At 45.3% G+C, this 15224-nt stretch overlaps 1 protein-coding gene across 1 annotated transcript; it reads left to right on the top strand.

Annotated features, from left to right (window-relative positions):
* Positions 1–4770: 4770 nt before the first annotated feature.
* LOC125330899 (lysophosphatidic acid receptor 6-like) lies at positions 4771–6719 on the top strand (the record flags this gene model as incomplete). Its single annotated transcript, XM_048314650.1, has 2 exons — positions 4771–4874; positions 5541–6719. Coding segments are annotated over 2 exons (1035 nt in total), but the record flags the coding sequence as incomplete, so codon positions are not given.
* Positions 6720–15224: the final 8505 nt, after the last annotated feature.

Here is a 15224-nt window from a genome sequence, read left to right on the forward strand (position 1 = left end):
AGGAACAGCAGGCTGAAATGGCAGGCTGGAACGGCAGGGACGGACGCAAATCCCGGGTGGCAGGCGAGATGTATCCAGATGGGAAAAACCACGGAGGCCCAGGCAGGCAGGGCGAGCAGGGCTACAGCGTAGCGAAAGCTCGAAGCAGCAGCGGGGCAGGGCAGCCACAGCCCGGTCTCCAGCAGGGCAGGGAAAGCGGCTTTTGGGGTCCCGGCGTTGCTTCCAGCAGGAAGAAAGAACGGCCAAAAAGAAAGCAGCAGCAGCTCCTTTCTCTGCAGCTTCTCTCTCCGGACGCTCAGAGCGAACTGTCCCCACACCCAGGTGTAGACAAAAGAGTAGCCAGGCCCGCCCCACTCCCCTTTTTGTCTTTCTTAAGTACAGCTATTTGTCCCCTAGCAACATGCATATGGGAGAAAATTCCTTTACCAGGAAAACCTAAGACTAAACTAAAACCCCAACAACAGCCCTGTGCAATGGTTACTGACGTCCTAAACTGGAAGGCTGACAGCAGCATCAGCCCCATGCTGACACTTCCCATGAGCCAGGACTGACAGCAGGAGAGCTGGGACCATGGGGGTGGCTGGCACAGCCCAGCACTGCAAAGAGAAGGTTGGCCTTAAGGCACAGGGAATCAGCAGAACTTCACTGGTTGCCACTGAGGGATGTGTGTGTGGCCTGAAGGTGAGGTCTGTGTGGCCTGAAGGTGAGGTCTGTGTGACAGCAGCAATACGGCAAAGTCCTCAATAGTAATGGAAAAATGCATGTGAAGCAGCTCCTTCATCAGGAAAAAGGCACAAGATGATGCATTCAGCATCTGAAATCACGTGAAACAGGAGGTGCTTCCCACACTGGTGGCATTGGTGACACACACGGAAGTGTCAAGGACAGAGGAGAACGTGCAGAGGTGGCCCTCTTCTCCCAAGTCTCCAAGAAAAGGGACCCACACTTGGACTTGGGGACTTTGTGAAGAGACACATCCCATTAGCACAGAGCAGAGCCTGTGTTGAGAACAGAAAGGTACCTTGGCTGCCCACTGCTTTCTCCCCCCTGCATCCCAAGTAAGCTATTAATTAACAGCGTGAGAGTCCTTCATGGCCTATCCCAGCCTTTCCATTGTGCTGCTCACTCAGATTCGTTTTACCCTCTCCATCAGCCCTCAGCATGACACTTTTTCATCCATTCCATTTTGAAGGGAGAGGAGCCTTCACACCTTGTCCCAAGTGCATTTGTACCCCCCATGCATGCCTTCCCAGCCATTTCTCCTTGTACTCTTCCCTGAAAAACTCACATGGATACTGCTGGAAAAAAAAGCAGATCACTCACTGGTGGTGGCCAGACTAACCCTGACACTGCTGCTTCCTCATCCTACCTTTTTCAAAGCATCTTTTTCCAGATGTGTAGTATCACGGGGCTCTGTGCAGCAAGGGGACACCTTGCCTGGGACACCTGGTTCGGGCCAGCCTCCAGCAAGATGGGCAGTGCTCAGGTGGCTCAGAACATGAGGGTCAAAGACAAAATGAGGCAAAAGGAAAAGCACCAAGTGTGTGAGGGGAAAATCTTTGATGCCTTAAGAGGCCTCCCAGAAACAGACTGGACAGGAGTAAAGGAATAAAATAGGTATTTATTTGAAAGGCCTTCAAAGGTACACCCTGGGAGCCACAGGCTATTGCCAAAAATGGACCCCAAGACGGACGACAGGTCACGAGTTCTTCACACCTTTATAGGTTTGGTTCATTTGCATATCAGGGTTAATTCTCCAATTAAAGCTTCAGTTCAATGATGTAATTTCCCCTTCACTTGCTCCCCTTTGAAGCTCTTTGGATTACACTTTTTGGGCTAGGTCAGTCTGGGTGACCTTGGAGAGCAGGCCCAGAGAGGCTTTGTATGTCTACTTTGTTATGTCTTTGTTATGTCTAGCACAAGTGAGCAGAAATTAGCAAGCTACAAGAAACCTCAGAGTTACACTCTAAGCAGTACGGAATCAGGAAAATATAAAAGTTAAAACCTAGGCATCACCGCGAGTGGGAAGAGAGAGCACCTGCTCTGAGCGTTGGTGGGAGTTTCAGAACTGGCATCTGCAAACCCCAGAGCAGGGCAGGAGCACAGAGAGCGCTCTGGCAGCGGAACTGATGTCCCTGCTGACGGCAGCCCTGCTTCCCACCACCCAGGCCGGCCCAGCCTCAAATACCTCTTCATGGTGGTGGTGGTGCCTGCACTGCGTGTGGGTTTTTGCTCACATCCAGAATGCAACCATGGTCACAAGACCACCACAGGATACACAGAACTGAAACCTAGCTGAGAAATGAGATAAGGTATTATTCACTCAAACTTGTATTGTTTTTTCCTTTGGTGATGTTTCTTTCTTTTTTTTAAATAGAGTCATTTCAACTAAAATACCATGGGGAAACCCCAAGGGACTATTTCTTCTCTCATCTCCTATCCCCCATCTCTTTCACAGATGCACAGTTTTAATTTAGCCAATATAATCCTTGGTTTTGAAATTTAAGGAGTATGCAGAAGACCAAGCAAAACTACATCTGTGGCCTTTCTTTCCTTTTTTGGAAAGAACACTGCAAACATGCACACAATGGCAAAAACCTCACCTTTTTTCCCCTTCCTGCCTGAAAAAAATCACCACCTGATACTCTCCATGGGTATATTCCCTACTCCCTAGGAGTATAAACAGATCTAAGAGTAACCCTTGACTCTTTGAAACACCAAGTTGAAGTGAACATACCAGATCACCACTGAAAATCAGCAATCTCCTTTTCCTTTCTGATATCATGAAAAGTAAGGGAAAAAATGACAGCGATAGCTCAGGATTTAGATCAAAATACATTTTGACAACTAACACTCTACCCATGGATGCTATGTACAATCAATAAAATCCTGTACTGGAGAAAAAAAAAACGAACAGAGAAAAGTCTGTAGTGCCAGAGTTTCTTTCTGTGTTACCAGAACCTTGTCTTAACGGGTGACTCATGGTGATGTTAGTCTCACAGAGCCACGTATTTACATCCTTAAATGAGCTGTGTGACATCCTATGTACATAGTCCCTGCACGCAGACACAGCGTGGGGAGGCCGGTGCTGTAATGGAAATCTGTGATGAAACAAAGAGCAGCAGCACTTGGTGCTTTCTGACATTCTGACCAGCAGCTGCTTTGCATGCAGCTCACTCTGCTGCCTTAAAAGAAAACACAAGACTCCAGAATTCTACAAGCTGAGAGGGAAAAAAAGTCAACAACCTAAGCAAGAGACAGCCCAAAGGTAAGCCAACAAGAAATATTTCACTATACCAAAACCTTGGCTTAAAAGCTTTCCTCTTGTCACAAGATCAGAAAACTAAATATATTTTATGTAACTTGCATTGCTTAAAGCATAGCTAACTTTTTTAATGACTGAACAAAGCTGCCCTTTGAATTTATGCTTTAAATAATATTTTTCTGTTAATTTTTAATAAATCTGCACAACAGACCCTAGTCTGAAATATCTTTTAATCATAAGTAGAATTTTCTTAGTTAAACATCTTGCTGAGAAGCTGAAATTCTATTTCTCTAGACCCAGAATTTCCTAGACACACTATCTAACAAATTAAAAACAAGACTGAAGGAAAAGGAAAGTAGTAATGAAATCTCCTACAGAGGCATTGAAGTATAGAACTTTGTCAGTATTTACTACTTTTCAGAAATTCCTTAATTAACTTTTCCTCCCTTTGGCTCTCAGTAGTGGGCTCCCTCCCAGCATCAGACTCCCAGTGCTTCACTCGTGAAGGTGACCCAGCAGGAGAGCAGCATGCTGGGTGTCCAAGCCTAGGTCACCTTATGTCATCAGTGAAAACCCCTTGTCGGTCATGGACATCAGTGAAAACCCCTTGTCATCAGTGAAAACCCCTTGTCGGTCATGGACCACCTGAATTCGGAGCTTTGGGGACCCAGCCCAGCTCCCACCAAACTCTACAGCCCCGTGCTGTGAGCAGGTTTAACTCCCAGACAGTGAACAACCTGCAGCATAGCAAGGAGTGCTTCTCCTCCCCAGCCTCTCTGAGCCCCAAACGCTTCACAAGCTCAGGCTTTCATGTCCTTTGCCATTTGGGCGAGGAAATGTCACTTTCTTCCCCCAGGCTCCCCTTGGTCCCTCGCAGCGCGCAGCAGAGCAGGCACTCCTGGCAGAGCTCCGCCCCACTGAGCCCTGTCCCCCCAACACCTCCCGGGCAGTGCTGCTCTGCAAGGAGGCTTGTTCAAGGTGCATTTCTTACTTCTGTCTAAGCTAGTAACTTACAGAATCATTTACCTGCCATTCCTGCGTCCTTAAGGAGTAAAGAACTAAATTTCCTTTCTACTGATCTTAATCTCACTCAAAGAGATCTTAATCCCTCAAACCACAGCGAGGGAGAGTTTATCTGTGAAATACTCAGGGGGGTGACTTGATCTGCAGAACAGAAACTTTGACTACTCAGTTGACAAATCTGAAATGGAACAGCATCAAAATCAGCAATTCATGTAGGAAAGACACTGGTTTGAAGTAAAAACTAGAGAACAGCAGGAAAAAGTAATTTCTGGGTGCTGACAGAAAGATCTCTGACAGACTTTATTTACAGGTTACATTTGCTGTCACGGGAACTGGCTGGAGGAAAGGATCAGGTATTCCTGGGCATTTGCATTTTTAAGTGACTACAGCATTGCAGAAACCAATGAGCACCTTCCTAGTTCTTATCAGGAGAGTCTGAGGGCAGGATCAAGCCAGAACCCTTCCTCTAAAGAAGATAATTACTTCATGACCCCAGCTCAGAGAGTGCCTGCCTCAACACTTTTAGTCCCCTCTTTGCAGAGGAAAATCCAGCTGCATGTTTCCTGTTACCCTGGTCTCTGCTCTGGTAAGTCTGGCTGATTTAGACAAAATCTCATCCTTCTCCTAAAGACTTAACCTCTGCTAGAAATAGCCTATTGGAAGCTTCCTGCCTGCAGCTTTTAGACAGCTTTTAGAAGGGCCAGAGGTACTCACAGTCCCTCTTTACGCAGGGATGGTGGGAGAGGGTGCAGGATGGCAGTGACTGTATGGGATCTTCACATTAATAAATGTGGGGGACCCTTATGTTCTCGGCTCCCCAAGATCTCTTTTGATAGTTTGATGCAGGAAACCGGATCCAAGTAATTGTTTCCACCCTCACAATCCAAGAAACCCTAAAATCAGGGTCTGCTACCTTGTTTCTGCAGAGATTGAATCTCTCCAAGGAGATGGTGCAGCCGCATACTCTGCCCTGCCTAAATTACAGGACAGCACAGTCTGGGGTAACAGGTAACAGTGTGAGTGAGGCTTGGACACCAGAAAGCCCTATCCCCACCTGGAGGTACAACCTTGCCCCAGAATCATTGGCACTGAGCAGCTCCGTGTTACCGGGAGCTGCAATTCAGCACACAGCAGCCCAAGAGGGGAAAAAAGCATTTCCAAGACTGTGGACACATAGAGACCTCATTGGCCTTTGTACTGTGTCATATATGTGATCTTCATCCCTCCTTGTGGTGATTTTCTTCTCTTCCAGCATACCTGGAGATATGAATGACACCCATGGCGAAGGCAATATCAGTGCTACTGTGGAGCTGTTCCAGCTCATCATGTACACACCCACTTTCATCCTGGGATTGCTGTTCAACATAATGGCTCTGTGGTTCCTGTTTTTTAAGGTTAAAAAGCTGTCAGAATCTACAGTCTACATGATAGCCCTTATATTCCTGGATACTTTGCTGTTGTTTACTCTTCCTTTTAAAATCATTTCCTACCACCTTCAGGACAACTGGAACTTGGGGTCTGTGTTTTGCTCTACCTTGGAGAGTCTTTACTTTGTAAACATGTATGGCAGCATCCTCATCTCCCTGTGCATCTGCGTGGACCGGTACATTGCTATCCAGTACCCTTTCATGGCCCTCACCCTCAGATCCATCAAGAAAGCTGCCATGGTCTGTGCTCTCATCTGCCTGGGCACCTCTGTGGGGACAGTTTCTACTTTCCAACTGCATGGAAAGGGCCACAACATTTCATCCTGCTTCCATAACTTCTCCAAGAGCACATGGGAAAACACAGGCCTGTTCAGCACCTTGGAGATCATCTTCTTTGGCAGCATGGCAGCCATGACTTTCTGCACTGCCCAAACTGTCAGGTGCCTGAGAAAGCACAGAAACCCAGACAACCCCCAAACACACAGCACTAGAGCAGAAAGGATAGTGGTGACAAACCTGGTTGCCTTTTTGGTGTGTTTCACACCTTATCACGTGGCATACTTCATGTACTTTTTGGTGAAGAACAACATCATCCACATCAGTTTTCAACAAGTGCTACGAAACACTGTTCAGGTCACTCTTTGCTGGGCAAACCTGAACTGCTGTCTTGATGGGGCGTGTTATTATTTTGTTTTAAAGGAGTCCTTGGAAGACCCATTGCAAAACAGTGAAAAAAGAGCCATGCAAAAGCCTTGATTTATATACTGCATGTTCATTACTTGGGATGATGTGTGGAGAGGCTTTTGTGGAAAGTACAGGGTTCTGAACTTCTTGCCTAAGCAATTTGCTTTAAATAGTCACATCTGAAAATATTTCCTAGAAACCAGAACTATGTCCATTTCCAGGAGACTGTACCTAACATTTTTTATATCTTTCCATAATGTTTTCTGTTATTATTTATGGGTAAAAAGAAATTTCATTATTCATATAAATAGTAATGCATATTTCTTTGGATGTGATTCTTCTTTACTTGGAAAAGAAAAAAATGTTCACTTACATGTGGTACCATATTTCAGCTTCCCTGTCCACACTGTACCTGCAAACCTTCCTCAAAACTTTAGTCACTACAGACTTGGTCTGTTAAGAAACAAAGACTTGAAGTTCATGGTAGAAAGCTTCAGACTAAATTCTGTTGCCACCCCTGTCCTGGTCATGTACACTTGTACTCACATACATGCACCTGTCGGGTTTAGGCTTGCACATGCTCTTTAAAAAAAAAAATAAGGATTGTAATTCTAAATGCAAAGGCAGCTTTAGGTTCACATGGGTATAGCAAGATCTCCATGTCATTCCTCCACTGGTTGACTTGCTCTGCAAGGAGCAGCACTTCTTTTAGTGACAGCTGTTGTGACTACCTCATCACACATCTAACTAATGCTGCCACTGGCTCAAACCCCCACACAGCACAAATTGACTCCCCCAGTTCCACCAGCTCCTCTCCTACTTGAAGGCTTTTCACATCTGTTCCTTCCTGCTTGGTTACAAACATAGTTTCATGAACAGAGCCAAACCAAACAAGAGCATGAAATAAAACCTCCTAGTCCAATGTAGTGGCAAACACATGAACCTGAAGGAGCAACCCCCACCCTTATGGGGGATAAGAGCAGCCCTGATCCCTAAAGCAGTAGTCAGAAACACAGAGCCGTGGGGGAAAGCAACCTTTTGGACCCCAGAGCAAGCTGAGCTCTACCATTCCCCAAATAAACAAGGCAATAAAAAATAATCAAGCAGTGAGAGCCTAACATGCCAGTCAGTTACTGCTTATCAGTGCTCACAGGCACAGATAAACCCAAAGATAACGTGCATCCAGCCTGCAGAGAGCCAGCCCACTGCTCTGGGTGACCCCCATTGCTGCCTGCATCACTGTCCCAGCAATTAGCCGCCACCTTCCTGAGGGATGAGGCTGATTTAACAATCAAAGCCAAATAGTTTTCATATTCATGTTGAGCTGGATCCTCGCAGTACCTTTTCTAGGCAAGGATACTAATCCCAGCCTTTGAACTGTCTCTTTTCCATACACTTTTGACAAGGATAATGCACAAACTGTGTATTGAGTTCTCCCCTGAGCTGGCGATTTACATGTGGAGGCTCCGGTCTGTCAAAGTGAGTGTTTTTGAAGTTGCTACATCTATGTATGAGATTGTACCAAAGAAATCCAGTTCCAGTTGGGAACACTGACCCAGCGCAGACCTAAGTATGTGCTACTGTTTACAGAGTCCTTTTGGTGTTCAGGTGATGAACTGTGCTTCTGAGAAGACGTGGACTGTGTATTTACCCTATGTCCTGGTTATAAAAAAATGCATGAAAATAAAACTCACCAGGATATTCCAGCAAGAATTCCCTCCCCATATCAATGGCCATTTCCATTGAATCCCTCAGTAATTTCAGAATATCTGACTAGCTTCCCTGCCAGCAGATAGGGAATCCTTATCAGGTCATTGCTCAGAACTTACCTCTTAACTAACTATACTTCAGTAGACACAAAGATTTTACCATTGCGACTTCAGGCTCCTTTTGGAAAAAGAGTTAACAAATCATAGAAGAAAATAGTGCTGAGGCAAAAGAGTTATTTTACATCTCAAAGCAGTAGCCATGCCAAGAGGGCCTCCACTTTAACTGATAATGCCTGAACAGAGGGAATGGGGATTGCGGGGATTGCGTCAGTACCTTGGGAGGCAGAAAATGCCAAAGTGTTTAAGAAAACTGATCTCAATTGCTCTCCTGTAGCCTGAGGCAGCTCCATTAGTTTCACTGACATGACTTTGGGCTTACACTGCAATAACTGAGACTAGAAGCTCACCTCTAGTTTTATGCTTCCTCTGTTGCTCAGCTTTTTTCCAATAATGCCTGTTCTTTGTTGTGTTACCCTGCTGTCCTTGGTCCCACAGATCATAAAGTAACTTGCACTGTAATTTAATTTAGAGTGCTGGTAGACAGCAGGGAGATGAACATTAAATTTAGGAATTTTTGGCTTCTAGGCTACCTTCCTCAGCAATAACATACTGCTTAGAAGGGGCTGCAATGTTGACCAGATTAGGCCTTGTTAACACTGTACAAAGAACAAGTTAAAAATGCTTGAGGCATTTCTTCTTCTCCTGAGCATCTCCTCTGTGTTTCTCCAGTGATCCTGGCCATTGATTTGTCTAGAAACAAACAGGCTGAGGTGTGGAAAAGCTAGTACCTGCCTATGGGCAGGGTACAGCCAAGCACTGTCTGAGCTCCCTGCCTCTCCACATGGCCCACAGTGCCCCTGCCAGCTCTAAGAGAGCACTAATGATCAGGGCACAGTAACGACTTTCATTCTAGATTCCTGGGAGAAATCAGAATTTTGTAAAGGCAACCCTTTCTACTCAAAAGTTCCCTGCTGGATCTTACTCCCTCTGGGCCTCTGAACATTCACTGTCCAGGTCAAATCTAGTGTGGTCTGATCCTTTCTTTGCTCAGGTGGGTAACTGCAGCAGCTTGCTCATTGGCAGGCATTTATATCTAAATCATGACACAAGGTTTCAACAAGAGAATATTAAAGACATAGAGTGCTAAAAAATAAAAGGAGAAAAAAATCTGAAAACCTGAAAATCATATGAACAAAAAAGAAAGAAAACCCAGAGATCTCAGTGGGTCATGGCAGTTGATGAAGCTTCTTTGCTGGGGAACTTCACCCTTTGGGCCAACCAAGGCATTTCATTTGAGAGGCCTTTCAAAAATGCACCCTGAGGCTGGCAGATTTCTTACCAAGTGGCTTGTTTTGCAGACATTCAAGCCTGTATCCTGTTCACATAAGCAATTTTCCCACTCACTTATTTGCAGGCTTCACTGAGAGACCGGGCATGTCCTTCAGCAGCAAATGCTCTATTCCCTGCAGCCTCACTCACCTGGGAAAGCAGTGAAGCTCAGACTTAGATTAACTCTGCACATCTGTCCTTCGCTTTCCAAATTTCTTGTCTTCTAGTACAACTATTATCTTATTTGTCAGGCTCAGGAAGTATCTGTTTGGCTTCGGAGAGAATAAAAGGTTAAAAGAAAACATCACTGATGATATTTACAAATAACCAGGGAAATCCCAGCCAAAGCATTCATCTCTCAAATAGAAAGAATCAACACAGCTACCCAGCATGCAGAAAATTCTACAGAGTTTTCACTATTTTAGTAATAAAAAACAAAAAAGTAAAAAAAAAAATTCACTTTATATATTTTATGAAAGATGTTCACATACAACAAATGGACAAAAGTATTTACCATGAACAATATCACATCTGTGATCAGTGGTAATGAGAAAAAACTTCAGGAAAGTAAGTCTCAACAGAAATAAAAAGGGTTTTATAGAGATTTTTTTTTGCCTCATTTCTCTCAAAATGTTTTAGCATTTTTACTGCTGCTAAAATCAGTTAAAATTGCCCTTTGTTCTCTCTGAAGAAGGACAGCAACATGGTCTGAAGAGGAATTTGCAGCACTGTAGATCCTAGGCCAAAGCCCTCTGAGAAGTGAAATAGTTAATTTTGCTGTGAAAGTGAAGCTCTACAGATAGGCAGAGGCAGAAATCACACCCCAGCTCCCTTCACAGCTATTTCCCCACAGTGCAAAGCTATTTGCATGCTCTTTCCATCTGCAGCATTTACTGGTGGAAGTCTCACAAAGAAGTAAAAATGTCCTAAGTGGGACCACAAAGTGGTGGAGAATGCCCCTGGCTGACCTTGGTGTGACAGGGACACGCAGAGCCCTGTGTGGGTCCCGTTTTGGAGAGAGGACACTGATCTCACACCCGACCTGTGCCATTTGCTCCTAGATTTGCAACTGGCCAGTGCAAAGCTACAATTCAGTCAGGTGCTCCAGCTTGCCTTACTCATCCCTGTCCTCATCCTTCCTTCCCTTTCACAACCCTCTGCCTTCAGCTTTTTGGAGGCACTGAATCCTTTAGCAAAGCTGAGAGTTCTCCCTCCATTGGGTTTCTTGCTACTGAGAAAGGTCTACCATAGCAACAAACTAATGAATCAGTGTCTCTAGTTACTGGGAAATGCAAAGGACGCCTACAACCTCCTTCATTTTGTTTATTCTTATTATTCTGATTTTATACACTGTCACTTCATAAGAATGGCATTTACCACATTTTCTAATGTGATAAAAAAGTTGCTGTGGGACACTGTTAAAATGAAAAATCTATGAGGAACCAGAAATGTTTCCCAGGAAGAAGAGCTGAATCAGTGCCATTTGCAGACATCAAACGATGTAAAACCTCACATCTGCTGTAGGCTACAGATTCCTATTAATCCTTATCTCTATTCCAAGACAAAAAGGGCGCTAGACTGGGACTATGTTTGAGAGCAAGCATCAGCAGTTTAGAGCTATAAACAGTGGTGGGCAATTGTTAATCCAAAACTAAGCATTACAAACCCAGGAAATCCAGTTTAGATTACACTTCAGAGTACACCACAAGAATCCCAACCATTCCTGGGTAAGTATTAACTTTGTGACTACAAGTAAAGCCACCTCCCAGAGCCCAGCATTTAACCTGGGTCTGCTTGGCCTGCCATCACTACTGAGACAGTGAAGGACACTGTCTGACACAGCTTTTATCAGTTTAAAGAGGAGCTTAGGAAAGAAAACACAAGAAGTTGCAGACAGCAGAGACCTGACTGACTTCATTCATACTGATAGGAAGTGGTGTGGTTTGAAAAAGGTGCAGCTGGAAGGGAGCAGGAAAAAAAGGACTGTGACTTTTGCCAGACCCAGCTTGGCATAGCAGTAAAAACCCTGCAGGCAGGCTTGTTTCCCTCATGCAGAGCAAAATAACTTGGTATTAATAACAAACATGCTATTTAGACCTTTTTGTTTGAGCAGTGAGAAGACAGAAGGAAACCTGAGGTGTAAAACACTGTTTCGCTCAGAGCTCAACTCTTGCTGCTGCTCCCACCTGCAACTGCACAAAGACCTTGGGGTGGGACCCTGCTGTGTGACAAGGGGTGTTTGTTTCCTTTTGAGATGCCCTGAGGCATCCCACCCAGCCTCCAATGTGGAATTGAGCAGAGATGGGCTATTCCTGGTCCATCTCACTTCTGCCCATCTCTCACAGCAAAAATCATACAAAAGGAGCCAGATTACACCTAATTCAAACCCACAGCCCAACATACATTGCCTCATGATTCCTCAGAAAAAACACATGTAGGCTATCAGGAGTGGGAGGAGGTAAAGCAATGGGCTGGACACATTTGCATTTGTAACCCACTCCATGCTATAATGGTAAGAAAAAACTCAACACGACACTCAGCAGCAATAGCGAGACCTTTAATGGCCCTCTCCTTTGCAACACAAAATACTGAGGATAGACTAATATGCTACCTTGGTTTGGAACAGCAGGGCAGAAACCAGGCAGTATCCCTGAGTCTTATCCCAGATTTCATTTCTGGACATAATCACACCATTCAAATAATTTTTATGCTCTATGCTATTATGGGTTATTGCTCTCTCAAATTAGCCTGTGTCACTTGCCTGGTGATGCCCACATACACCTGTCACAAAACATCTTTAGAAGATGTCCCAAATCTCTCTCCCACTTTTTGCCAATCAAAAATCCAATCCTGTGGGTAAATACACCCATTCTAACTTTCAGGCTATCAGATTGTTTAACTTGAACAACACAGCAGCCAGACTCCCTTACTGAAAACTACTTTGTTTGCATTAGATGAAGCATTTGTTTTTCCAGAACTCCACTGCATGCGTCCAAGAATCTTATTCCTAACATTCTCCCCAGTCACATTACAGCTCCCACCTCATGTCCTTTAAACACAGATGCAAAGAGAACCATATAGGTCACAATCTCTCTTATCAAAGTTTTGGCAAAACTGCTCAGGCTACAAAATATTGTTTTCTTGGTTATATACAAAACATCAAACCAGCAAAGCTTGAATGACATTCTGCCAGGGAGCCAAGAGGAAGGAAGGACTTTGCTGGTCAGCACAAGGACATCTGGAAGTCTTGTGATGTTTTGAGTGTTAATGGAGACAGCACAAAGAACCATCGGGCAAGTTTCTCAAATCAAACAAGATGAAGCAGCAGCACCACAAGCCGATTGCAAGTGACAAACCAGCCATGGAGCCGCATTGCAGGCGGCCCTCTGGAACAAAGGGGCAGCAGATCAGGCGCCTGCAGCTCCAGGATTCTCAGCCCCCAGGGGAAAAGTGGGGTTTCAAAAACAGCTGGAAACAACACATGAAAATTTCATTTCTGTAACAGCTACATTTGCCCCTTGGAGGACTCTGGGGAAATTCCTGTCAGAAGGGTATAACTTCCCATGATATAACTTACATTTGGGGTATTACTGCACCCACTCTCCATTACAACCACGTTTGCTCAGCCTCTGCTGCATACTTAATCCACCTGAAACCCTTTTCCATATCACAGTCAGATGCTGTGGAAATGAGCCCAGCATCTCAGAGGATTGGAGTCTGGAGGATCCAAGTTAATTGCACTCTCTGGACAGACTCAGACTCCAATAGTCAGTGTCCAAATGAGGAATAAGTAACAGGGATGGATCAGCTCTTCAGAAACAAAAGGTCCCATTTTCATGCAAATAGCATTCACTAGGAAGAACAATGAAGGAGAAGTAAAGAAAAGTCAGACAAAGCAACAGAATCCTTATGGTCTGAAGGTTTTTAGGAGGTATCAGCTGCTCCTAAAACTATAAACAAGATTTCAGAGCTTTTTTGTATTTGCCTTTGCATCTCTAGGTGGGAGTTGATAGATGCAACCAAAAGCAAGTGTCCAATTTGCTTAAACTTTGTTTTTGTCACCTAGGTCCTATTCACACCCTCAGATGGGAACAAATTTCAACATCTGTTACCAAACTTCTGACGGACAAAGAAAGAATTTTAAAAAAGGATGAAAGAAAAACGTCATAAAAAGCAGAACGGTGGCAATGCCAGCAGCTCTTCTTGGCAGGTGCTGGCTGTGAAAGGGGCTCCTTTGGAAGATCTTGGCAGCAGCACCCTGGGCCCAAGGTGAGCGAGTGCCAGGAAAGGGGTGGTGGGAGACAAGGGAGGGCTAAGGGAGCCCCCTGGCACAGGCACAGAGAACTGACAAGCAGTGGGACCGCAAGGGGTGACACCTGCAGCACCGCTACATCCCTGGGGTAAACTCCAGTCTTCAACTGTCACAGAGGGAAAGTGTCAGGAAAATGTATATACACTGATAGTTCTTTGAATAAATCGTGATAAATCATGTATTGCTTTGCAAATTTTTCCATGCTAACCCCGGGTGACAGAAGACACCTTTTTTTCTGTTGTTTGCTTGTTGGTTAGGTTTGTTGTTGTTTTCTTGCTCCACTGACACCAGAGCACACCAAGAGTACATCACATCCAACACCACGATCGTGACGGGCTCACTGCTGCCCAGCGTTTGACTCCAACCATGTCAGTCACTTTTACCACATTTTTTGACATGACAAAGGAATGACAACACCACCCTTCATGGTGCCACATATCCCTGAGTGAAATCTGCTGCCTCAGCTCTTTCTCCTCCCCCTCCTACCACCATGGTGTGACAACCCACCCTTAAGGTGCCTCCTTCCCCTTAAGGGTGGGTCATCACACACAGCTGGCTTGTTTGGTTTGAAAAACAAAACAAAATTTAAAAATACCAAAACAAAACACCACCCTCAAATACTTTCCTAAATACACCACCACATTCAGGATTCCACCTCCACAAGGTGTCCCAGGGTCCTGTTTTGCAACGATCCAGGAGCCCAGGGGACTGTGAGGGTACTCTCAGCTGCTGGCACACTGTGCCTCAATGCAGCAGCACGAGAGTTTATTTTAAATACGGACAGCAAAGGATATTTAACTTCTTTCTCCTCAAAGCCATTTGCCAAACTCAGAACAGTTTTGGTCAGAAAAGCAGTGTTACTTTTAAACACTCCTGGTGCCCAAGGAGGATTTTGCATGGAAACACTCACAGCTCCACAGACAAAGTGCTGCCTCTGGGGCCTCATCTCTATGAGGGAAAAACATGGGTTTGGACATTAAAATATTAGTTTAAGCTTTTGACACTTACTCTGTGTGTGGGTGAGTGCCAGGACATGGCCACAAGTGAGAGCAAGCCCCCGTGTGACGGGGAGGGAGGGCGTGCAAGTCCCTGCTGCTGCTCCCGCCTCCCCTCAGCGTTGCCACCCTCAGCCACCAGTCAGCACCTCCATTGCCCGGCTGGGGTGAGCAGCAGCAGCATGGCCAGGAAACCTGCAGAGTGAGGGGGTCCATTGATGAGATAACAACATGACAATTCCAGCAGGAACACCACACGCTCTCTGGCACAGGTGCTAGGCAGCCCTTGGCCCCACTGGCTGCTGGGCCTGGAGCCATGATGGTGGCAGTCACCAAGGCCTCCGGTGCAGGCAGCAGACACAGAACCTTCTCACCTGGAAAACCACTCTTTTTGGCCACACCGATGGATGTAAGCAGTGG

Source organism: Corvus hawaiiensis, chromosome 10, assembly GCF_020740725.1.
Source record: "Corvus hawaiiensis isolate bCorHaw1 chromosome 10, bCorHaw1.pri.cur, whole genome shotgun sequence".
NCBI classification, from domain to species: domain Eukaryota; kingdom Metazoa; phylum Chordata; class Aves; order Passeriformes; family Corvidae; genus Corvus; species Corvus hawaiiensis.